We start from the raw sequence: 25,473 nt of genomic DNA, 5'->3' as shown, positions 1-25,473 counted from the left end.
AGCACGGAATTCTCCAGACCTTCGTCCTCATGCGTACGCTGTAAGGAAAGGTAAATATCGGATCACTGCAAAGCATATCTATACAGGGGATGAGTAATGAAAACATAGATTAATGCGTTGTCAGCCACGCTATTACGTTGCTATGGGCGGATCCTTTTCTATTGCAGCCCCACCCCCCACATTAGTGTTTGCCCTACGTGGAAGAGACTACAATTCCCGGCGTACTCTGCGCCAGGGGGCGGGCTGTCAGTGTGGGGACCGCGCGTGCGCGCTGACACCTCTGAGCTGTGGAGTTGGGTGATCGGTGGAGATAAAATGGTAGGTTTGGGGCAGAGGGAGGTGTGTGTGACACCAGGCTAGCAGCCAGGGTTAGTGAGGGGTAAGGGTGAGGACAGGGGCGGCAGCTGTGTCCTCCTGTCTGATCATGGTGGAAGGTCACCCTGCTGGCAGGGAACAACACCGGGGAGCAGCAGGTCTCCTCACCTGGATGGCCGCAGCCTGTAGGCATAGTGTAGGAGCCCCTGTGCTGGTTCCCCCATGATGGGAGGGAAGACCCTGGTCATCACTTTGTGCTTTTTCCTTGTTTTCTTCACCTGACTTTCCTGAAATAATTCAAGTTTCCATCACAGAGCCTTCTTATACAGCTTCAACAACTTCAATGTAAAAAAATACATATCCAGATCATACTCACAACAAATCAGCTGTCCCTCAATGGAATCTAGCTGCATTTGCTGATTTATAGATGATCCATATCTGTGATCAATATCTGCATTGTACCTTGCCGCTGTCTATGAAGGCTCTATGGCGGTGTGATGAATGCTATCTTTATGGTTGGCACACTCTATACATAAGTATTGCAGGCCTACCTTCCTTTTCTGCTCTGCATTAAGTAAAGAACTCCACTCACCATCTAAGCTGGCCAAGTAATCCTGTTGTAATTATGGTATATGTAAATCCAATCACTTTATTATAAGAGTAATTTTCACTATATTTAAATATACAGCTTCCGTTCAGTCCAGGATACAATGGGGGGAATTTACTAATACCAGAGCAGCTGTCCATAGTAACCAATTGGCTTCTATCTTCAGCTTGTTTGGTTAAGCTGATTGGTTGCCATGCACAGATTTTGTCTGCTCCAGTCTTAGTAAATTCCCCACATTGTGGTTTTTTTTATCTGCTGGGTAACACATAGATTGCTGTCCTTTCTTGACTATTTACAATCTAAATTGCTGCCCAGAACTATAGGGTTTACTGTACATCTTGTGCGGCGACAACAGTTGAGGCTCTCCTACACGGAAGCCGTACTATCTCTCCCCTTGTCCATTCACAGAAGGCTTTACATTTTTGAGGATGGTTTTCGGAATACAAAATGTTCCATGAATGGACAAGGGGCGGGCGAATGATAGGACGCCCTCTGTGTATGAGTGCTCGCTCCCTTCCCGATCATCTCCCTGCAGAGAGCGGTGACTTTCAGTCAACACTCCCCGCAGGGATTTCCCCCCTCCTCTCTGATCCTCCAGCGCTTACTGGAGGAATGGATAAGGGAGGGGGCGGGCATAGCTGGCTCTTCCTCTAGATAGGCAGAGCCTGCTGTCAATCAGCCAGCGGGGTGGATCTTGACAGTATTGTCAAGATCCATCCTGGCTGCGGCGCTCTCAGTATATAGCGAGCAATAGCCCACTACATACTGAGCTTTAGGTCACGGAAGCAGGTTAATATATGTCCTCCCGTGACCCTAAAGGGAACTATGGGGGAAAAAAGGTTACCCCATAGTTCTCTTTTAACCATTTGTTACCCACGAGATTTAAAATAAAAACATTTCTGCTTTAGGTCCCCCTTTTCACGCCTTTGCCTTATCACATAAGTATTAAGATGCATGTTGTAACGCGCCATGATGTAGCAAAAACAGGACCAGAAGCAAATTATTAGTGTTTGCTGTCTGCACCTAATGTACTTGTGAGTTGGGGTGCCATAGGGAATTAATCAACTATACAAATTGAGTTGGGCTGCTATGCGTTCTGTTAGCGCACACTAGAACAAGTATCAATGCAACACATAGTTGGCAATCTGAGCTAAGTGAGGCCTGTGCCGAGAAATAACAGGCTGTCATTGCTGAACTTTCTGGCTAATAAGCTGATCTAAAGGCTTGAATACTTTGACTATGACTTCTAGCTAGTATATAGATCAGCGGTCGGTGCTTAGCTTGGGTCAGTGATATAGAAAACATTAAAAGAGAACTTTGGGGGTAAGTGTTTTTCCCCATAGTTCTCTTATAGGTCACGGGAGGACATATACTAGCATCCTCCCGTGACTCAAAGCTCAGTATATAGCGAGCTACAGCTCGTGGTATACTGAGACCGCCGCAGCCGGTACAGAACCCAACATTACTGTCGATAGCCACCGAGCTGCGTGAGTGACAGCTGGCTCAACCTATCTAGAGGCAGAGCCAGCTGTACCCGCCCCCTCCCCCATCCGTTCCTCAAGCCAGCGCTGGAGGATCAGAAAGGGGAGGGGGAAGCTATGCGGGGAGAGGTGACTGACAGTCACGGCTCTCTGCAGGGACATGATCGATAAGTGAGCGAGCGACGGTATGCGTTCGCTCACTTCCCGATCTTTTGAGCCAACGTGTGACAGTTTTATTGTCACTCAGCTCTACACAGGTCGGCTCGAACTATGAGGATGAGTGACTTTCACTCACCTCATAGTTCTCCTTTAAATCCCAACTCCAGGTCATTTTTGTTGTCAAAACTGCTGTCAAGTTTTTATGGCTACATCCCCATTAAGAAAATGTCCCCTTACTTTCTGCCCAGTGACGCCAGGACAAGACATTAGCAGGGGTGGACAGATTAATATGGAATCCAGCAGACAGCAGGATTTGTTTAGGAGCCAGCTCCATTGAAGACAACGAGAGAAAACCTCAAAAGTTAGGCGCCAGCTACAATTTTTAAAGTAATACTATAGCCTAGGTGGTTTTAACATTAATGCATTCTCTGCAAAAACACCCAATAGCTTTCTGTAATCTGCTGGGACCAGGAAGATACTCGGCTTTCCCTGAACTTCCTGGTCCTGGGGGAGGGTACTGAGGACAGAGGAGCCAATGGCTCCTTCTGTTGTCAGTCAAAGTGTGGGAGTGGGGGCCGTGGCTTGCAGCAAGCTGTGTTCGTCTATGGATGCACACAGCTAGCTGCAGGAACGAGCATGCACGGGTGGCTAGCTGATGGAGACACCCACACCCAGGGAGGGAGCTAGCAGTTTGGGGACAACTAGAGTTTGAGGAAACTAAAATGTTTAAAGAAGACACAAAAGGCATTTCAATCAAGTCTGGTCCTCATAATAATACAAAAAATGAAGGTTAAATATCACTTTAAGGAGCATTGGCTACCTGGCTTCTGGGATTTGTCCAGCCCTGAATTAAAGCAACATATGTCACTGGAATGGGAAGACGCAGAGAGCAATAAAAAAAATGGACAGATACTTTAACTAACCAAATAATCGATAATAAGAATCATTATCAATGATTCGTTGTTCTGGTTCCCCTGGTTCTCTCCTCCGCACTGGGAGCCCGTGTTTCATTGGCTCTGTGTCTCCTCCGATTCCCGTGGCTCCCAGCCCAGTGGTGAGGAGAGCTCCTCCAACCCCTCCCCCAACACCGCCACATCAGCTCTGCAGCTCTCTCCTTCCCACTGACAGCCAACTGCATGCTGCAGTCAGTGTCCCCTCCAATCCCCCCTGCTCTCCCCCGCCTGTATCGCCAGAGGTAGGGGGATTGGAAGGGACACTGAGCTGATCCACCTGCCAGCACCCAGCGGGGAGGAGAAAGCTGTCAGGAGACCAAGCAGGGAGCTGTGAGGAGGAGAGCTGAGGGACAATCAGCAAATATGTGAATTATTTGATGATCAATACCTGTAATATTCAAACAGCGATCAGTACTGATCACGTCAATGTTTGTAAATGATTGAGGACATAGTATTCAGATAGTGTGTCCCCAATTATTAATGAGCTGGAAGTGCTCTACATCACTTCCTGTTCATTCATGATTGTGGCCATAGTAAACAGATACTATCTACTTGATTTATGGATGAACTGGAAGCCTCTGTACTGAGTGCTTCCTATTCATTGAGTGCTGGGGCTGCAAAGAAAGAGATTGAGGACTCAATCTCTTTATTAATTAAAAAGGGAAATATTAGGGGTCTGATATTTCCCAAAAGCCCCTAACAGTAAAGTAAAAATAAAATGTAAAAAAGAAATAAAGCCGCCCTCCCCCCAATTATTAAAACTAAAAAAGGTGGGAAAAAAGTTATTTTGAATTTCAACCTGACAAATTCTGGTGCGGGAGGTGCGTTGTTTTCTTTATTATTTCAATGGCATCCCAAACGCACCTCCTACCAGCTGTGCGATCGCCCGCACTGGTACCGCAATGCCATGTGTTCTGGTACGGTGTGATTGCAAATAATTTTGCATACATCTGTATTCTGAAGTAAACTTTGTTTGTACACTGCATTTGTGTATTTTTTTTTTTTAATCCGAAAAAATAATCAGCCAACAAATCAATCATGAAAATAATGGTTAATAGCAGCCCTAGTTTTAACTTTTTTCAAAAGGCGTGAATTTGGTTTTCGTTCAGGAAACTCCATTACAGAATTGAATGTTAAATTCAAACACAATTTTAAATTACGTTTGCCAAGTCTTTAATGGTATTACCGAATGTTTTTTGCATATGAAAATTTGTGTGAAAACCAACCAGTGTATGGCCTGCTTAGGTGAAACTCAATCATTGAGTAAATATAAATCTTTCATAGGTAAACTTTCAGTATTCTAGTGAATAAAAACCAAATATTTATGTCACTGGTTCTGCAAGTTGATGAGCGCTATTAAGGCAGCTTAAAGTGTACCTATCTAGGTGGAAATATGGAGGCTGCCATTGCTGAGCTCTGTTTCTGAAGATATTAGGTGCCTGGTGTCTTGCTGATACTTCAATATTCTCTGAGCCACCATCCTACATAAATAGAAGGAAGTCTGCCTTTTCTCTCACTTTCATTTGCTGCATGCTTGTTCTAGGTCATTGACTCAAAACTATACAGACAAGTAGGATTTTCTGATGGAGGGCAGCAAAGCGGCCCTCATATTTATCTGTAATTTAAAGCAACAATCTAACTCTGTTGCTAGAGTAAAAAACGTGAAAATAAGGCCTGCCTATAAAGAAAATAAATAATACTTGCCTGTGCTGACACCTACGCCTCCCAATATTCAGTATGCAACACTTATCCGATTTCTGGGACCCCTCTGTAGTTGCATCCACTGGCTCCTACTGGACTAGGTAGTGACGTAGTGGCCAGCGGATCAAACTAATCTGATCTGAATTGCGTCTAGTGCAGATGATTCTTCAGCCAACCTACCTTACAAGAGCACGATCAGCGTCACACACTGGCGCTTTAGAAGAAAAAAATCGCTGGTAGGTGGGGATTTTTTTGACAGAAGAGGCATGCAAAGTCCCTTTTGCCAAAAAAAATGTCTCCCCAAACAATTGTATTTTCTATGTACACTGTACAGTGCATGTGTCAGTCAATGTAGTGCACACGCTCAGACTATTCATGGCATCTCTAAGATGGCATGAATGGGCCGTGTACCAGAGACGATGTAACTCTTGTGGGCACGCGCAGGAGTTACATCATCAGTGGCCACCCAATGGACAAAGAGGATGCCTGGGATCCCGGAAGTGTCGGTTGGGGACCAAAGATCACTCCAACAGCACTGGAGAAGGGCACACTTGTAAGTATGTTGTACACACTTGCACATTAGGGTGAAAACCTGCCCTTTGCATAGTGGTTAACTTCCGCTTACAATTTCTCTTCAATTCCTGTCTCATAGACACAGCAGCAAGTAAGATGAGATCTGTCCAAAGCGAAAGGATATCCCGTTACATTTTTTTTCTTGTGTTGAAAAATATACTTTATATATAAACATTATTTATATGTGTGTGTGTGTGTGTGTGTGTAATATATATATATATATATATATATATCACATACACATACACATACACATACACATACACACACACACACTTTATTGGAGTACAATTCACCCTGTACGGTGACGCAGCGCAGTAGAACACTACATAGCAATACAGTTCAGTCACAGAAATAAATTACGTTTACGCATCGGAGAGATGCCCGACGTATAACACAAGAGAGAAAGGTCCTGGGCCCGCCACGTCGTTCATGACACTGCATTACCCTGTGCTAAGTATGTGGTCCCCAAGGTGCTACCGCTTAAATAGATGCCACCAGAACAAGTTTACCCAATGGAAGATTTCCCCTTGCTTCCTGTTTGTGTGGCACTATAAAAATGTTGGATTTCCCATCACTTGCTGTACAGGAAACTCTGGTCACCAAGATCAAAATATCCCAAATAGGGCAGGGGTAAGCAACCTTGGCACTCCAGCTGTTGTGGAACTATGAGGCCCATGAGACATTGCAGGACTGACAGCCACGGGGCCTTGACTCCCAGAGGCAGAAGCATGATAGGATTTGTAGTTTTACCACAGCTGGAGTGCCAGGGTTGCCTACAGCTGTCCTAGAGTGTATACCAAAGTCATGGCACCTCCATTATTGGTGTCATGTTTGAGGGGTGGTTATTACAGTGCAGATTCTGTTACCTTTCCTTCACTTCAGCCTGCTGGCAAGGTAGATTGGAACACAATTCTGGTCTTGTGTGACAGTAAGATGGACTTGTTTGGGAACAGTTACATGGTATGACATCTCTCCCCACTAATGACAGTGAATGAATTAGTGACTGAAAATTCCTGAAAGGTCCAATATATGCTTAGCAGGGGCAGGGGATCTATAGTACAGACCAAGTTCAGACTAGGACTTCTAATTGCTTGAAGAAGAACTCCGGGGAAAAAAAATCTTAACCCTTGCAGTGGGGCTACAGCGGAGTAGCCCTACAATGCAAGGGACAAGTGTTCGTTTGTTTCTAGGTTAAAAAAAAGTTATACTTTGCTCACAGCCGGATCCGGCCAGCTGTGACAGTGCCCCCTCCACCCTCTCTCTTCTTCCTTCACTGCAGCAATAGTATGTCCCTCTGTGTCCTAACAGCCTATACACTGTGTATAGAATGTGATGACTTGAGGATCATTAGACCGCTGCAGAGGAGGGGAAGCTAGGCTGGAAGGAACCAGTCACAGAGCAAGCCAGTGCAGAAGATCAGGTGAGTATAGCTGTGTTATTTTAACCTAGACACAAACACTTAACCCTTGCAGTGTGGGGGTAGCCGCACTGCAAGGGTTAAGAAATGTTTTTCCCCAGAGTTCTGCTTTGCTATGACTGAATGCATACATAGACGTTCAGCAGTGTCTAGGATGGTGCATTCAGTCTGGCTGAATTTACACAAACGGAAAAAAAGTTGCACCCTGAGACCATCTAGCCTGGTGTTCACACTAATTCGTCTCGTCACGCGTTTTTTTTGCGAACTGAAATGCATGCCAATCAAATCCCATGTATTCATATGGGGGCAGTTCACGCAAACACGCTGAATCATGCGTAACAATACGCCTGTTGTTTAAAATTGTCCATAAGCTTCTTTTGTGGCGGTCTTTAGCTCGTTTTACTCTATAGACTTCAATGGAAACGTGCCTATCAGTGTGTTTTTGCGCTTCTTCGTGCTTTTTATTTTTTAGTGCTGTTCTGCAGCTGAGACTGCTTTTCATTGGACAGCTGAAAATCAGCCTTGAAACACTCTTTCACATGAACAGAAAACGCTCTGCAAAAAAAAGTGCTGGAAAGCTGTCACCCTTGTGTGAATGGGGCCTTACGCAGCTAAACACATATAAACGTATGTAAACCCAAGAAAAAGCGATCTGGGAAGCATAACAGTTGTTTCTACTTCTTAGATAACTTCTTCTGTGTTTAACACAGGGATGCCCACATGCATGAGGCCCTAAAATGCCCACAATGAAACTCTGCACGCTAAACACAAATGGCAAGTGCGCCAATCAGTTTCTAACTCGTTCTTAAAGTAAGGTGTATGTGGAAGGTTTTTTCAATGGCGTTTGTGCAGTTGTAGTAAATATATTTGGTGCTGCCAACCATTGTGTGACAGAAACAAGAAGGTTGTGAGAAGAGAAACCCTCTATCATTTTTCTATAGTCATTGTCTGTGATGGTGAGCCGGCCTGTAGCACCGGTGACACATGAGAGAAGTTTGTGTCTGCTGAGTGTCTGATGTGTGTGACACAGGCCAGGCCCAGGCAGCCGGCAGGAGGTGGAGTTGCTGGTATTTTGAGAGCACATACACACACAGGCTGCACTCATCTTTGCCTTTTTTGGGAGGCCATGTAGGTGTGTATAGAGGACATAGCTGGGCCCCATACTTCCAGGTTGTTTACATACGGCTTCAATATATGACATTTAGGAGCGCTGCCGTCGGTCAGAGAGGACAGGTAGGGATCACTGTTACTTTATAAGCTTTTATTTGCTGTGGTCATATCATTGATAGGGAGCTACATGTTCTCATTCTGTCTGAGTGTCTGTTGTCTTTATACGCAGAAGCTTTATTTTCTGGTTACTTTAGAAGTGTCTCATCAGATTGTTTGTTTGTGTTTTGTAATATCAATTTTAAAATGTGGTGACTACCACCCACACCTCTTAGACCTCATGCACACGGCGGTGAAAATACATGCGTCCTGGTACATTTGGAGTTCATTTTTGAATGCACCCGGAAGCTTATAATGCTGTTCTATGGCTGAATGCACTTGTAGACGTTCAGCGGTGTCTAGGTGTATTCAGTCTAGCTACGTTTACACAAGCAAGATTTTCTGCGTCGTGGGAAGGTCTAGCTTGGTTTTACGCAACTAAATGCACGTAAACACAGCTAAATGCGGATCTGGGAAGCACAAAAGTTGTTTATACTTCCCAGATAACATCTGCTGTGTTTGTTTCCACCATGTCCGGACCAGAGAGTTTGTTTTTTTTGTCCACACCTAAAATGCATCCCAATGTATTCGATGCATCCCAATGTATTCGATACGATGGTTATTGATCATCGATTTGACCCCATTAACTATTAGGAATAAACTTCTACCGGTGTATAGCCAGCTGTACAGTTCGGCTACATCCACTATAGCAGGAAACGTTATCTGGGGCGTATAAGCAAACTTTAGGCTCTCCAGATCAAGTCCTGCCTTCCGATGTACCGGCTTTTATGCAGGTTTGGCCATGTTTACATGCATTTACAGGAATTTATGGACCTTTACATGCAGTCAGATGCATTTAGCTGCATTTAGTGTTTCTGATTGGATTCTGGACGCACAGAATACTGTTCAGCTCTTTCAAGTTAATGATGGGCTGACAGCAGCCACATCTGTCCATGGCTGTCCACATGTATTTGTCCATTGGAATGATAACTTACAGATTGGGGGAGATGCTTGTCCCGGGACGCAATCTTTCTGTTTCCTAGGACAAGCTTCTGTCCTGATCCGCAAGGAACCGCGCCATGTATGATAACATGCGGACAGATGCGACCGATGTCAGCCTGTCATTTGCTTGAACAGGCACAGTGACCGAATCTGTACGAGCCAACCAAGGATTCCAGCCGCAAGAATCCCTATTGTATCCAGGAGCCAGCTTCAGTGGCAACTAGAGAAAACCTGAAGAGCTAAGCACCAGCTGTAATCTTTAAGGAGCATTGGCTACTAGGATCCTGGGATTTATCCAGCTCTGGACTAAGCCCTTGTTTACACCTCTGTGATGTATGCCATGTGACATCACTGAAGAGCTGCAGGGTGTGCTTGTTGTGCTCTGCGATAGGCATCCCAATCATTCGAATGGGCTGCCTACTGTAGCTAAATTGCACATCACATGCTAATACCATGCTATGTGGTACGATACAATGTCCTTATGATGTCCTGCCGCACTCCATACCGAAGAACCCCTGAAGGTGGGTGCTGTAGTGACAGCGGATGGCACCGCAGGCATCAAACGCAAAACAGAATGTCACCAGCACACCAAATAATGTGGTGAAGTGTTCGTCCTTTATTGACGCATATTGTCACATTGAAGCAATGTTTCTGGGTCACGCAGGGTCTCCTTCTCCAGGCAAAGCGAGACCCTGCAAGGCCCAGAAACGTTGCTTCAATGGGACAATGAGTCAATAAAGGACGATCACTTATCCACATTGTTTAGTATGCTGGTGACATTCTGTTTTACGTGTGGTACGATACAACATATATGCAATGACTAGTTGTGTTGGGGTGCCATTAAGAAATAATAACACCCCATCACACACTCCTTGCGACACGCAATACAGGATCACGTGCAGCTTTGCAGGTGCTCCCGAATCGCATAGATGTATACAAAACCTAAGAAAGGATTAGAACCTCTGTCAGGTTTAGTTTTTGCTTTCACTGTCTCTATTAGGGAAAATAGTCATTTTCACCAGCACATGTTGGTATAGTGTTATTCTTGTCCTTTATTCACACAAAGTGACAGGCATTACAAGCCAACGTTTAAGGACCTCACACGATGCCTTTCTCAGGGCAGAGTGATGCACTAGACATAAAGTTATTTATGGGACAAGCATAACACTATATCAAGGCGTGCTGGTGAAAATCCTTATTTCCCTATGATTACCTGGTAGCACCATCCACTGGTTCTAACAGCCACCCTGCTGACCTGACTTTTCTGTACTGCAGTAATGCATCACAGCTGGGTCACCTTCCTGCCCCAACCTGTGAATGGACAATGAAGGAGCAGCAACAGACTGATAGGGTCATATTTCTGATCATACCTCTGCTTTCTCCTTCCATTAACATGTTCCTTGTCGGCTCATGTGCATGCAGGATATCTGATTGGCCCCCGTTACCAGCCCTTACTTTCCCAGAGGGCTGCTGTATCCAAGATTAATAGAGGTTGAGTGGAATAAATTTTTAATGTGGCATTTCAAATATAATCTGTGCACTTTTTAAATAATATATAACTGCATTTGTAGAATATAATATATATATAATCTGCCCAGAGCTCATATTTAATCCTTTTCTACTCTATGAGGGAAAAAATGTTTTATAGGTGGTTCCTGGTGACACTTGTCACTGGAAAAGAAGGTTATACTTGCCTACAGGAATAGTAGCAGTTAAAAGCCTGCCATTGGTTGTAACCATTCCCTATCTATCCAGAGCTCTACTTTTAGTGCTTTCCCATAAACCTATTGTGCAGTCGTATTAAATTCTAGTTGCCCTTCACAATTTGTTTGATGTCGGTAAGATACTGCTGACTTGAAGAAGCCATTCGTTTCAGTAATGTTGCAGGAAAGGGAATGCTGAACAATGATTTTATATTGACAGGCCTGCAAAAGGAGATGAAGGCACTATGACTTGTCATTCCAAGCATAACACGGCTTCTACTTCTATCATTACATTAGAAGGCACAGCAGCTTTATACAAGGGATTAAGGCTGACCATACACCGCTCTATTTTTTTTTGTTCAACCTGCGTGCTGAACAGCAAAAAATCCATCAACACTACGAGTCGATGTGTCGATCGAGGAATCCCCGCTGTTTGCATTGTGTCCTGACAGGGCACCCTAAGTACTTTAAAAATGCCTTTAACATATTTTTCTTCATACACTTTTTTATAGATATTTCTAGGGATAGCTGTATTTCTGTATCAAGTACTGATATATATTTTTTCGGTACTCGCCGAATACCGAGTAGCGGAGGTCCCATTCAGGAAGCCAGCCGCGGTGTAATGACTCGCCACCTGGCTTCCTGATTAGCAGGGAAGCCATCCCCATGCTTCTCGTCACTACGTGACGATAAAAAGCATGGAGCCGGCTTTCTGGTCAATCAGGAAGCCGGGTGCTGTGTAATGACGCGGCGCCCGGCTTCCTGATTGGTCGGGAAGTCGGCTCCATGCTCCCTCGTCATGAGGTGATTCTGGCCAATCAGAAAGTCGGGAGCCGCGTCATTACACAGCGCCTGGCTTCCTGATTGGTCGGGAAGCCGCCTCCATGCTCTCTCATCACAAGTGACGAGAGAGCATGGAGCTGACTTCCTAATACCGGAAGTATCAGGCTAGGCATCGGAACATTTGGGCGAGTACGAGTACTCGCCCAAATACTCGGCATCTATACCGATACTAGTATCGGTATCTGTGCATCCCTAGTTATTTCAATAATTGGTAACCACATTTGGTGAAAACAAACACTGAAAAAAACAGAAAGGAATTGATCAAACCTGGAGCAGACGAAATCTGCCCCGTCGGCTCTAAAAACACCTGAACAATGCATGCATCCAATCAGATTGTTCAGGTATTTTGAAAGCCAGCGGGAGATTCCTCCATCCACGCAGTTTAGTGTACATAGAGGAATCTGTTGCACTTTTTCCATCTGACCATAGAGAATCTACAGATAATTTATAGGTGTATGGCCAGCTTAAATCTATCCAAAGACTTCTGTACAGTGGAGATCTTTAGTCCAAGTGTGATTTTTCTGGGCGGATTACGTGCATCCCGGCTATAGTAATAGCAGCAAACACACGTATGTTAAAGTTTGCGTGTTTTCCACGCAGAAAACACTACTGCTGATGTGTGAATTATGCCTCAGTTGGGCTTTATGCTGTTGGAACAGTTCCATGCAGATGAATGCTTTTATTTGCAGAATGCGTAAATCAGTACGCTGCTATATTCTTCTTGAGCATAGTGCTTATGGAAACGGTAAGTTCTTTAATTCTGGAAACCAAAACTCTAAATCTGTAGCAGAGAGAAAAATACGCTTTTTTCATTGAGGGAGCTTCAAATTTGAAGGATTTTTTTTTACTAAGCTTAAGCAGGCCATACACCAGTAGAATTTCCTTTTTTAAAAAATTACTTTTCAGAACGTTCCTTCAATTTTCTAATCGTTAATAGGGTCAGAACGATTTTGACCATAGTGATGAAAGAATCGAAGAAGCAGGATGGCAATTTTTTCTCGAATGAATGAAATTCTAACATTGAAAGTGATTTTCATTCGGGAAACTCGATTCAATCCCAAAATTGAGTGTTAAAGCCAAACCAAATTTCGAATGGCATTCATCAAGCCGGGTGGAATTATCAAATGTTCTGATGATGGGTTTTTTTTTCTCTGAACGTTCATACGAAAATCTTCCAGTGTATGACCAGTTTTAGTTCACCCAAAAACAGAGTGAGGTCAATTGAATCCTCATTACACTCTTCCAGTGGATAGCAGTAGTGGCGAGTGTTGTGCTTTGCTGTGTAATGATGCCTTTATATGTAGTATAATGCTTTACCAAACTCTGGTTTGTTTTCGATATACGTATATAGAAGGTGTCCTTTGAGTTTGCAGATAAGGCATTTTAAGCTCAGAAGAACAAAGCTGTGTCGTCTTATGCTGATATGACGCATAATACTGAAATGAAGCATGCGCACATCAAGAGACCTAGATCTTTGTAATGAATAAAATAAAGCATAAGTACAATGCTCAAACAACTTCTGCTGCTTCTTTTGCATCCCAAAGCATAAACTTAAATCGTCTCAGAAGGACAAGGTGCGCCAGTTTATGGCATTTACCCAAGCTGGGGAAAGGACTGCAATATACTGTTTAACACAGAATGACTGGAAACTAGAACTGGCAACAGACAACTACTTCCAGAACACATCCTTGTACTGCAAAGAGTCAATGAAAAGTACAGTAGACAAAAAGAAACTAGAACAATTGTATAACCGATACAAAGGTAAGGAACCTCCTATGAACTGTATCAGCTGCACCCAGGGCTTTGTGCTCCAGTACATTTTCATGTGCCTGCATTGGATGTAAGATATCAAGGCATCATTTATTTTAAACATGTGATCGTGCAAATGTCTTTTTATTGTATGTGTATGTTATCTGTTTATTAGTTGTGCAGTTCTGTATTGTTCTGCTGTTGTGACACTAAACTCAGGAGTTACATCTTAAAAATGCATTCAAATACCTTAACAATAACAAAAATGTATCTTATTTGTGTATTACTTGGCTGTAAATTCTCAAATCATCGGAATTGATACTGACACTGTCCTTCCTTCTGGAGGGTGGCTACTTTTGTTCCCCATGGTCCCTGTGTGTGTTTTAAAGTAGCCACTATGGATGTTCAAATATCAGTGCCGATACATTTTCAGGAGAACTCCCAGGGTTGCAGCTGGGACCCGGCTCTGGCGCTCCACCACTGTCCTGAATCATTAGTCTGTGTTGTTTTAGAAAAACTGTGAAAAGATATGGACACCGGCACACCAATAGCAAGTAGAATACGTGTATTTATTGACGTACATGCAAAGCAGTATAGTACACTTAGTGCGACGTTTCGGGGTCACACAGGATCCCCTTCATCAGGCAAACTTTTTTTGCCTGATGAAGGGGATCCTGTGTGACCCCGAAACGTCGCACTAGGTGTACTATACTGCTTTGCATGGACGTCAATAAATAGTTGTATTCTACTTGCTATTGGCGTGCCGGTGTCCATATCTTTTCGCATTACTTTGACGGTGGCCATCCATCAACTGCTGAGCACCCAGGATACTTTGATGGACAAGCGGTTAGGGGTGCAATGGGTACATGGACTGTAACCTGGTTTTAGAAAAACTGTCACATGACAATTAACAAAAATGTATCAGTACTTGTATCTGTGAGTACTTGGACAAGTATCAGTACTTGGATTTGAAAAGTGGTATCTGTGCATCCCTTATATATTTTTATATTAAAAAAATCATACATTAAAACAGGGATGCACAAATCCCAGGAGCTCCTTATGCTCCTTACAAATGACAGCTGCCTCCTAACTTTTTAGTTTTTCTCTAGTCTAGTCTTGGAGCTGGAAAAGTATCTGTACTTGTACCAGGTACTGTACTTGGTATCCGAACATCCCTAGTAGCCACTACTCCAAGCTCGCTCCTGTGATGGACTACAATCTCACATTTAGTGTACTGATTTGTATTGAGATTGTAGTTCATCAGAGGAGGGAGCCTGAAGTGGTCTGTACGTTACAACACACACACAGTGACCATGGGGAACAAAAGTAGCCACCCTCCAGAAGGAAGGACAGTGTCGGCACACTCCGCTTATGTTGGGATTCAACAGACTGTAATACAAGCAGAAAAAACATAAGGTTGCTGTATTCCATCTCCGGGGGTTCATTTTAACTAGATGGTACATTGACTGCTATTGATTTTTATTTTTGTACGTTAAAGCCCAACTCTAGCCATTTTTTATTTTTTTTTAAATTTCCTGTCACATTTTAATTTCTGTCCCATACCCTGTTCCTGTAATGCCTCTTCCAGAAATGAGGGGTTCGGGTGTCACCAGGTGAGGAAGGTGCAGACAGCTAACAAAAGAAATGGTCAGACATTTGAAATAACTTTCATATGAAAGAACTTCCATTCGTCTTTATTTGTCGGTGACAATTTAGACCGCATTGATGAAAAAACTCGAAGGAACAAGATGGAAAATTGATTTTTCTTGAATGAAGAATTCTAACAGTAAATGTGGTTTTCTTTTAGGAAACTCCATTCATTCCAAAATCAAATGAAATTTCAGTCGACATTTGTTAAGTATCTCATAGCATTATCGGGTGATGAAGAAAGATCTTTCATATGAAAGTTTGCATGGCCAGCTTGACCCTTCCTCCTTCCCCATCTGTCAGAAAGTAAGGGGAAGTCTGCCCAGTGGAGGCGCAAATAGTAGTGCAAAATGCATTTTGGCTGGTTTGAAGATTTAATTTTCCAAAATACATATTTGCAAAAAGAAAAAAAAGTTTCTAAAATGCTTTCATATAAGATTCTGGTGCTTCGCTTACAAAAAACCCATAAATGAAGTGGTTTGCCTGTTGTAATTTTGTCTTTCATGCATTCTGCCACATTGAATACCCAGCCAGTGACATCACTATTTTCTTTTTTCAGCCTGGTCTAAATCATCACTATTGGTCCCATTCACACTTGTGCACTGTGTTGATGCATGTTATCACAACACATGGCAATGTGCCTGCTTTGGTGTGATGTGTAGCATAGCTCTTTATTGTGAATGGCACCCCAATGCATTATACAGTAGAGCACAACGCATATACCCTGCACTGTGGTGTGCTGAATTTTAAAAAGGGTCACATACGCTTTTTCATCTGTTGTGGCGCATCAGCAACCCTTTCATAATAAATAGGCTATCTTAATGCAATGCAGGTTAATGTGTGCTATAATGACAGCAGTATTCATTGGTGACTAGGTTCTTCTTTCTCCCCACTGATCACTGAAGACATCAGTGCAAGAGCTGTGGAAAAAAAAAGGATAAAGAGAAAAAGCCCATTACTTTTTTTTTTTCTACACAGATCTCATGGTTTATCTACAACAGTGGTGGCGAACCTTGGCACTCCAGCTGTTCCACAACTACAAATCCCAACATGCATCTGCCTCTGGGAGTTATGTCTGTGGCTGTCAGAGCCTTGCAATGCCTCATGGGACTTGTAGTTCCAAAACAGCTGGAGTGCCAAGGTTCTCCACCGCTGATCTACAAGATCTCTCACTGGTGACATCCCAGAGGTAGCTATGAGGTCCTGGCTACGTCACCAGTGCCTCAGTCAACCAGAAAGTGAGATCCACTTTATGTGTGAATAGACCTCATACTTATTGCCCTTTGAGCAGGGAGGTGACACAGGAAGCCACAAAGCTGAAATAGAAAATAGGTGTGTCAACTGCCTAGCTATGCTGTGTTTCTGAGTTGCATGAATCAAACCAATGGCTGAACAGGATCCCAAATCTTTTGACACATGAAGCATTGCACATATATATATTTCAACATTGTATTCTGTTTTAGACCGCTGTTCAGAATTTACTCTTTTTGGTGCAGTTAAATAAATTAGCCATGAACACAAAATACACATGTTTTTTTTACATGCATCTTACTGCAGGAGGTGCTTCCAACCTTGAACACACATAGAACAATGCATGAAAAATGCACCTGAACTACACATATAATACATGCATTTTGTATTGCAAAATCTTGGCATGATTGTGCAGCAGTATAAAGATTAGGAGCTAGTTAGGTGTTCATGCAAATACAAAGGAAATCTCAGCGTGATCATTAGCTAGGAAGGGTTTTGCTGATTCAGGTTTACATAATCCAGGTATTATATAAACTCGGGATGGGCTGTGTTAGTTTCAGATGCACATGCACTTTGAGTCAGAAAAATGTGTGTGCATTGATATAGAATAAGTTGTTCTGTACATTTACGTGCTCTTTATGTTTTTCTTTCCGAATTGCAGACCCACAAGATGAAAATAAAATAGGCATAGATGGAATCCAGTTGTTCTGCGATGATTTACATTTGGATCCAGCCAGTACCAGTGTATTAGTCATCGCATGGAAGTTCCGAGCAGCTACACAATGTGAATTTAGCAGAAAGGAGTTTGTAGATGGCATGACAGAGCTTGGGTACGTATGCCAAAGCATTTGCTCTGATAGTCCACCCCACAACAATATCAGCAATAGTTTGCGATTGCCTTTAAATGGCTAACAAAACACTTTCTGTATTTTGCACTTCTTGTCCCTATCATGGATATGAATACTATAGTTAAATATGTACTATGGCAGAACTGCTTTCACTATTAGTTCCTTGCTTTGCTATAATTGTGCAGAAGCAGTTTTGTTTTGGTAAAGAGTATCTAAACCCATGAAGAAAAATGTTATATATTACAATTTACCAGTCCTTAGATGTGGTGGATGAATTCATTTTTTTCTTGCTTTATCTGTTTATACGCTCACTTAGTGTACTGTATTTATGAAGGAGCAGTGTTGTCACCCTAGAACAGTACTACAAACTACCTGCCCCTCTCCTGTTCTCCATAACTTAGAGGCAGGAGTGTCTCTAGTCCAAAAAATGGCTGTGAACAGTGCTAAGTGATAACGGTCAGAACAGGCAGAGAGCACAGGAAGTTGTCAGCTCACAAGATTTCTGGCAGGATCAACATGTTTTGTTTTTTTTTGCACTTCTAGAACCAATATAACAAAACACTTTGGTATATTTACAAGACCAAAAGAGACAAAAAGATTGACAAGCTCGCAGACAATCCCACTGCAAATTTTCATTTTAAAGCTGAATTCCAGGCAAATGGCAAACTACATGGCTGAAATACACATACAGGTGAAACTCGAATAATTAGAATATCGTGCAAAGTTCATTTATTTCACTAATGCAACTTAAAAGGTGAAACTAATATATGAGATAGACTCATTACATGCAAAGCAAGATAATTCAAGCCGTGATTTGTCATAACTGTGATGATTATGGCTTACAGCTCATGAAAACCCCAAGAACCCCAAATCCACAACCTCAAAAAAGTAGATTATTACATGCAATCAATACAACAAGGATTGTACATAGAACAATATCGGACCTCTGAAAAGTACAAGCATGCATATGTACTCAGTACTTGGTTTGGGCCCATTTTGCAGAAATTACTGCAATTACTTTTGCACGATATTCTAATTATTCGAGTTTCACCTGTATGTAACTCTTTGTAGACGTGTGTCATTCATACCCCCCAGCTACATGCACGCTGGGCTATTATGTGCGGCCAAGGATTCCTTTTACATGCACACTGGGCTATGATGTGTGGTCGGGTATTCCTTCTACATGCACACTGGGGTATTATGTGCGGCTGGGGATTCCTGCTACATGCGGCAGGAATTCCAAGTTGGACCGCACAGATGCGGCTGCTGTGCCCGTTCAAGTTAATGACAGACTGACAGCGGTCGCATCAGTTTGTGGCTGTCTGCATGTAATTGTATATGGAATGATTACTTTCCCCATATGCATATAGCCTTAGATCTAAGGTAGCGGTGTTGCTTCCATGCCCACAGCCCGCTGATTGCAGTAACACACTGATATGGTAGCAAAACCGCTCTTTCCTCCTCTCTTCATGTTACCTTTGAGTACATGTGCATACAACAGAGCCTTATTAACTGCTGTACTTCCCCTCCCTCTTCCAGACTGAGCACTGCTGCGCAAGGGACGAAGCATGCTTTTGCACGTTATATGTTTAATACATCTGTTTTTCAATAATACAAAACCACAATAAATGCTGTTTTTCCGTATGCTTGGAGTTCCGCTAACTTTCACCTGGCAGTTCGACCTTTCCGGGAGAAAGTGTTTCTCTCCCGGCGGCCGAGAGCCACTAGGTGACCCCTGGCAAATCGTCATTCGACCCCCGAGGTGGTCCCGACCCACAGGTTGAGAACCACTGTTCTAGGGCCTTGACATCAAGGAACATTTCTAAAGCTGCCCATACACCTTACAACCATCGCACAACTTTTGTTGTGCGATGGTTGTAAGGTGATTAAAATTTTGTACGACCTGCCCATCTTGGACAGGCAGATCGTACTTGCGATCATTGCAATGCTAAGCAGGCAGTGTGCGCTTGCACACACTGTCCCTTGTGGTTTTGGTCTTCCGAGGATCACCTGCGATTATCGTACGATAATCAGCTTGTGTATGGGCACCTTAACAGAGTTGCTTGTAGACTTGGGATTTCTTCCATACAGAGTAACATAAGAAAAGCAATACTTATAGATCTGCATACTCCCAGGTCAACCTACAGTTGGCTGACAGGAATAACCAGTGAGTGTGCAGAACTGAAAGGAATGCATTTATTGTCTGCACTCTCCTACCAACTGCACGTTTCCTTTGCACATGCTTCCAGACACCTTAATAATGCCATGTACTGCTGATTAATCGATGCTCATTACTTCATGAATCAATATGGTTTTTTTCAGGTGTGACAGCACAGACAAACTGAGGGCTCAGTTACCCCGGCTTGAACAAGAGCTAAAAGATCCTCTTAAATTTAAAGACTTCTATCAGTTTACATTTAATTTTGCAAAAAATCCTGGACAAAAAGGGTTAGGTAGGTATTGGTTTATTTAGTACTCTTAGATTGTTATGCTTTATAGGTGGAATACCCTCATCACAAGTGGGCTCATGTTTTGGCAGGAGGGGGGTCATGCTGTTAGGCTGGCCATACACTGGTAGATTTTTGTATCAACGCTCACAGGAAAAATCTTATCAGAAAACTTACAGGGTTATTCACAGAAGGTGAAGAGATTGGAGAAGGCCGGAGAAGTGAACAATCTAGGACAACATAGCTGAACTGGAAAGTGAGCTGAATTGGAGAATTTTTACAATCAGCTATGTTGTCCTAGATTGTTCACTTCTCCTGCCTTCTCCAAACTCTTCACCCTTTTGTGAATAACCCTGTTAATAATGCCATCAGAAACTTGAAGAATGTTGATCACATTTTCAATTGATTAATTAAATGGAGTTTCCTGAACGAAAGCCACATTCACTGTCTGAATTCTGTGTGTTCCAGAATAATTTTACATTCTGCTCCTTTTGAAGTGCAGTTGAAAATGATCATCGATTTGAACCCATTAACTACTGGAAGATTGAACAAATGTTCCAAAAATTCTATGGGTGTATGTCCAGCTTTTATATGGGGCCCTAGAAACACCAGGCAGTTGTCAGAGTCTGTATTGCAGGGTGCCTGTACACTAGCCGCCCTCTTGCTTTGAGACTACCACTCATACTGTGTAAAATTAACACATTTTTGCTAAAAAAAAAACCTAAAAGGTTTTTTATAAAAATATGAGAAGGGCCATTGCTGTGTATGTTTTGTTTTTGAATTTGCAAGCTTTGGGGATGTCATCCTTTTCCTTGCTTCATTGCTCTGTGTGCCACTGATCAGAAACAGGCATGAATGTATTATACTTCTCAACCCCAGACTTGTACATGGTTGTTCCAATTTAGTGACTTGCTGACTAGTAAAACAAGGATGAGGGTGACAGCCCCAGAGCTGGGGCGAGGGGAAATCTTCCAGTGGGTACACCTGTTCTGGTAATAACTGTCAAAGAAGTGAGTATTCTCTTCCTTTTAAAAGATTACCTGCTGCTTTATGTATGGGACAGTACGTAAAGGGAAATTTTTAGCGGCCTGAACACAGGCCGCTAAAAAATCAAAACTGCCGGGGTCTTCACAATTTCATACTCTCTCTTAAACCTCGAAAAGGTTAATAACCCCATACATGTTATAAAGATTGATTCCTGCTTTTTTACTCTTTGATTAATCAAGATGTAGTCTGATATACTGTAGCAGGTGACAGTAACCCCTAGTATGACACAGTACATGGTTTGCATTTCTATATTCCACTGGACTAATATATTAGAGAGAATATTAAACATTGACATAAGGGATAGATGCACGCCTGGTAGATTAAGACCTTATTTCTTTTTCAGATTTGGATATGGCAATTGCATACTGGAATTTAGTATTGTCAGGAAGATTCAAATTTTTAGATCTGTGGAATACGTTTTTGTTGGTAAGTATTTTGTTTGCATAAAATGTGACCTATTTTATTTTGTGGTCTGCACTGTAAGGTAATATTTATTAATCAAATAGGATGTCATTGTTGCATGGGAACATTGTAAAACATGTAAAGATAACGTGACAGATTTGAAGCCACATTTACGGCTTGTTCACACCATGTCCAATCCAGAACAGTTTTTGCCCGGACCAAAAAGCATCCCAATGTATCCCTATGGTATTTCTGGGCTCTGTTCACCCCAACACAGTTTGTTCCAGTCAAGACAAAAAATACAGCTTGTCTCATTTTCTTTGGTCTGCACTGGAACGCTTAGAAACGCATAAAAAATGCATGCAAACACAATGGACTGCACCTGAAAGCCCATTTTAAGCTTGAGAAAAATGGCACCAGAACGCGGCAAAATAGCAGTAATATCGCAGCAAAAACGCACTGCACTGCTTTGCAGATCTGCTGTTGTTTTTTATGTTTATTGTGGTCTAATTAATCCGGGGTATGGTGCCATGATTCTGCATCTTCATGCCCCCTGCTTTATCAAATCGCCATTGCTATAAGGATAGCTCTTGGTTGATCTGCTTCTAGACCGTTGGAAAAAATAGAATTTTCAGTTCAGTTTTGGTTTCCCGCTCAGTGAATACTTACAGGTGTGTTAAGGTTTCCTGCTATAATATTACCAAGTGAATTTGAAGTTTGTTGGATTTTTCGCTGTGATGTGTGGTAGAGTAAATATTTATTTAGTTGTATTTATTTATTTCAGGAACATCATAAAAGATCTATTCCAAAGGATACCTGGAACCTGCTGTTGGATTTTGGAAATATAATTGCAGATGACATGTCCAATTATGATGAAGAAGGTATAATCTTGTAACAGAACAGTGTTGTAATGGCACATATCTCCATCTTGTTAAATGAGTACTTCTGTTTACGAATGGTTCTAAATTGGATCTTATACTAATCCTTGGCTTTAATAGATTTTGAGTCACTGACCGAGTACAAGTTTGCAGCTCACAAGTTCTGAATTCACTTGCTGCATGCTTGTTCTGCCTCACTGATTCATAAAATACTGGAATCCAAGGGGTCACCATGACTGCCAGACAATCGGTACAGTCAAAAGAAGGTAATCATTTGCATTATTCTCAGCAGAACTTACCTTTTGGACCCATTCACACTCAAATAGGGCCAGTCACATGACCCACTGTGTGAACAGCTGTATCAGGGAGTCGCTGTACAATACATTGACAGCTTCCAATGTATTGTACACATGTACAACACAGCTGTTCACACGTAATCACACATGCAGCAATTACCTGAGGATGATTGCTTTTTCCTTTTAAAAGAGAGCTATGGGGTAACTTTTTTTATCCCATAGTTCTCTTTAGGGTCACGGGAGGCTATATACTAACCTCCTCCCGTGACCCAAAGCTCAGTATATAGCAAGCTATATACTGAGGGCGCTGCAGCCGGGAGGCAAGTCACCCACACTAGTGAATACGCCTTACAGTGAAATTGTTAAGTTGTAAAAGAACGGATTTCCACTGCTGAATGGCTTTTGAAAAGCAGTTGCATTTAAAGGGTTCCAGGGCCATTACCCTGATTTTAAGTTTATTACTTAATATGTCACTGACCTACAACAAGTATGCAGCCAGTGAACATCTGCCTTGTCCTTGTTTCAAGTCGGTAAATTACTAGGTCGTGTCACCAGGATTAAGATTACTCTGGAGTCTTCACCTTTGAAATCAAGTCAGCAAATGCAGCTTTTCTCAATACGATTGTCTTTATTAGAATATTCAGCATGATTTCATGCTGTGAATTAATCAGTTGTGCCGATTTGTCTTCCAGGGGCATGGCCTGTTCTTATAGATGATTTTGTGGAGTATGCAAGACCATTAGTGACGAGCGAGAAACGCAAAACTCTTTAACTACGAACTTTTGCAAAGGACTAGTGAAGCTTTTGCCATTTCATTTAGATAATGAAGACTGTTTTTCGCCAACAACTGAGAGTGTGCGTGCAGCAGTCACCTGGACATAAGGACATGGAAAATGCCACTGTCTGATTTCTGCCTTAAAACATTGTGGTGGACGGCTTTTGGCAAGACGAGAAGATCCCACAAGAGGAGTACTGGCTGTTTGTAGGATGCTGGCTTCATATCTTATATTGGTTGTATCCTATAGGATGTAGAGATTGCATGATTTTATACTTTGAAGCCGTTACAATAGAGGCCATTTTACTAAAGCAAATTCTAAGAAAAAAATGAAAGAGCATGCCATTCAGTTTACAAGCCAGAATAAACACCAGCAGTTACTGAACAGCTGTATTATATTGTATCTATATAAAAAGCAGTATTTGTGTTGTAAATTAAATCTCTAAAGGAATCTTACATGCCATGTTGCTTTTTTTATTAATATATGTTTGTTGTAATGTACATTTTGTAGCTGTAGGTTTAACCAATTCTTTAAATGTGCATACACATTACTTAGTTCTGTGAGGTCAACCTATATCTGTGTCTGAAAACAAGGAGTCTCAGATTTCATGATATTGCTGTGAATTTTAGCCACAAGTAGGTCAGGGCACACACAGCTGACGCTCTCAGGATCACACGAAAGTAAACACATTACCACATTACCCTTTAGATCAGGGGTAGGCAACCTCGGCACTCCAGCTTTGGTGAAACTCCACATTCCATCATGTATCTGCCTTTGAGAGTCATGCGTGTGGCTTTCAGAGTCTTGCAACGCCTCATGGGACTTGTAGATTCTCAATAGCTGGAGTGGCGACGTTGCCTACCCCTGATTTAGTCTATGCAATGCAAAGCCATTACTACAGAGTGAGCCTCGCAGTAGTCGCATGGAGGTTGGTAAACCTTAAGAACCCCTTCACATCACTGAGTTGCTGTGGTGTGGTGCCATTCATTTTGAATGATACCTCAACGTACCTCCACAATGCTCCTGCGTTGAGATGTGATACAAAAAAATGCAGCAGTTACGATTTTAGGTCTTTTGTGGTGCGTTAGGCGGCCTTAAGGCATGTGCATTATATGCGCCACAACAGACCTGACCATTTCACTGCAATGCGTGTATCTACCAGTCTTTCTGACGTGGTTTTTATGGAAGGTAACATCTGCTTATGTATTTTTTCCATCATATGTTTGCATTGGTCAGGTGTGTGACACATTCACTTTGTGTAAAACCTCTGGCGGTAGAGGGCAAGTTTATTACATTGCTTTTCTGAAGTGTTTTCAAGTGGCTTGTGTTATAAAAAATATGTGTGTTTTTTTTTTTAAAGAGTATCTCTAGCCAAATTTAGTTTCAAATAGAGAAGAGAAGGATTATACCCTCCTGTTAGGTTTTCTTTGTCGAGATCCTTAAACAATTGTCACCATAACAAATGATTTAATTCAAAGATTTTCCTTTATCTTCTGTTTTCCATCACTTTTTTTTTGAAGTTACAATGGTTACCAAAACAAATAGAGGTCGTGCATCTCCCTAGCAGCAGGGATACAGCAATAAAAAGCTGACACTTGGGGGTCTTTTCATAAAAGATTTGCATAGCTCATTCATCCAGTGAAACTGCAGGTACATTTGTTCTGTGCAAGCTAACCAGCTGTTGCAAGGATGGGGCAAAACTGAATGTTTTGTGCAATTTTTCTTTTGGACGTATGTTCTTTAATAAGGAAAGCATTGTGGCCACTAGATGGAGCTGAGGATCATATGAAATAAATGCATTGTATCTCATTACAAACATGTATATATTTCCTATGATCCTAAGCTCCATCCAATGGCCATAATGCTGTATTTTCCCCATTCACTTTGTTCTGTATGAACTAACCTATTGAAGAAAATTTGATCAGAAGAGAAATTACACTGAGAACAATTGTTTTTGCTCCAATCTCAAAACAGCTGATTACCTTGTGTGATAAAACTTTCCACACATAGCTAGTGTACATTGAAGTGTACCTGAAAAAAAGAATAAACCAACAAAATCTAAAATGTACGTAGGTTATGTCCTGGAAATCCACTTTTGTTTCTAGTGCTGCCCATGTGGCCAAATGTGTAAATTTGGTCACATGATCTCAGCTGATGGGGTGAATCAGA

The 25,473-nt window shown here is 42.2% G+C and overlaps 1 protein-coding gene across 2 annotated transcripts; it reads left to right on the top strand.

The window, feature by feature from the left end:
• Window positions 1-216: 216 nt before the first annotated feature.
• On the top strand, window positions 217-23,759 carry DCUN1D2 (defective in cullin neddylation 1 domain containing 2). 2 transcript variants are annotated; one of them, XM_018562245.1, is made up of 7 exons: window positions 217-318; window positions 13,508-13,724; window positions 17,272-17,440; window positions 19,781-19,911; window positions 21,296-21,378; window positions 22,139-22,235; window positions 23,221-23,759. In XM_018562245.1, the coding sequence occupies exons 1-7, from the start codon at window positions 316-318 to the stop codon at window positions 23,298-23,300; spliced, it is 780 nt and encodes a 259-aa protein (XP_018417747.1). In that variant the 5' UTR covers window positions 217-315; the 3' UTR covers window positions 23,301-23,759. The 2 variants fall into 2 exon arrangements, with proteins under 2 accessions (XP_018417747.1, XP_018417748.1); XM_018562246.1 differs by having other exon boundaries at window positions 231-318; window positions 13,337-13,724.
• Window positions 23,760-25,473: the final 1,714 nt, after the last annotated feature.

This window comes from Nanorana parkeri, unplaced genomic scaffold, assembly GCF_000935625.1.
Source record: "Nanorana parkeri isolate BGI_ZX_2015 unplaced genomic scaffold, ASM93562v1 scaffold567, whole genome shotgun sequence".
NCBI classification, from domain to species: Eukaryota; Metazoa; Chordata; class Amphibia; order Anura; family Dicroglossidae; genus Nanorana; species Nanorana parkeri.
Note: the sequence above shows the minus strand (reverse complement) of the source record. Positions and strands in the feature narration are given on the sequence as shown.

Coding starts and splice junctions, on each gene's coding strand:
- DCUN1D2 (XM_018562245.1), top strand. Junction 17,441..19,780: donor GATGGCATGACAGAGCTTGG/GTACGTATGCCA, acceptor GGTTTTTTTCAG/GTGTGACAGCACAGACAAAC. Junction 22,236..23,220: donor GTCCAATTATGATGAAGAAG/GTATAATCTTGT, acceptor TTTGTCTTCCAG/GGGCATGGCCTGTTCTTATA.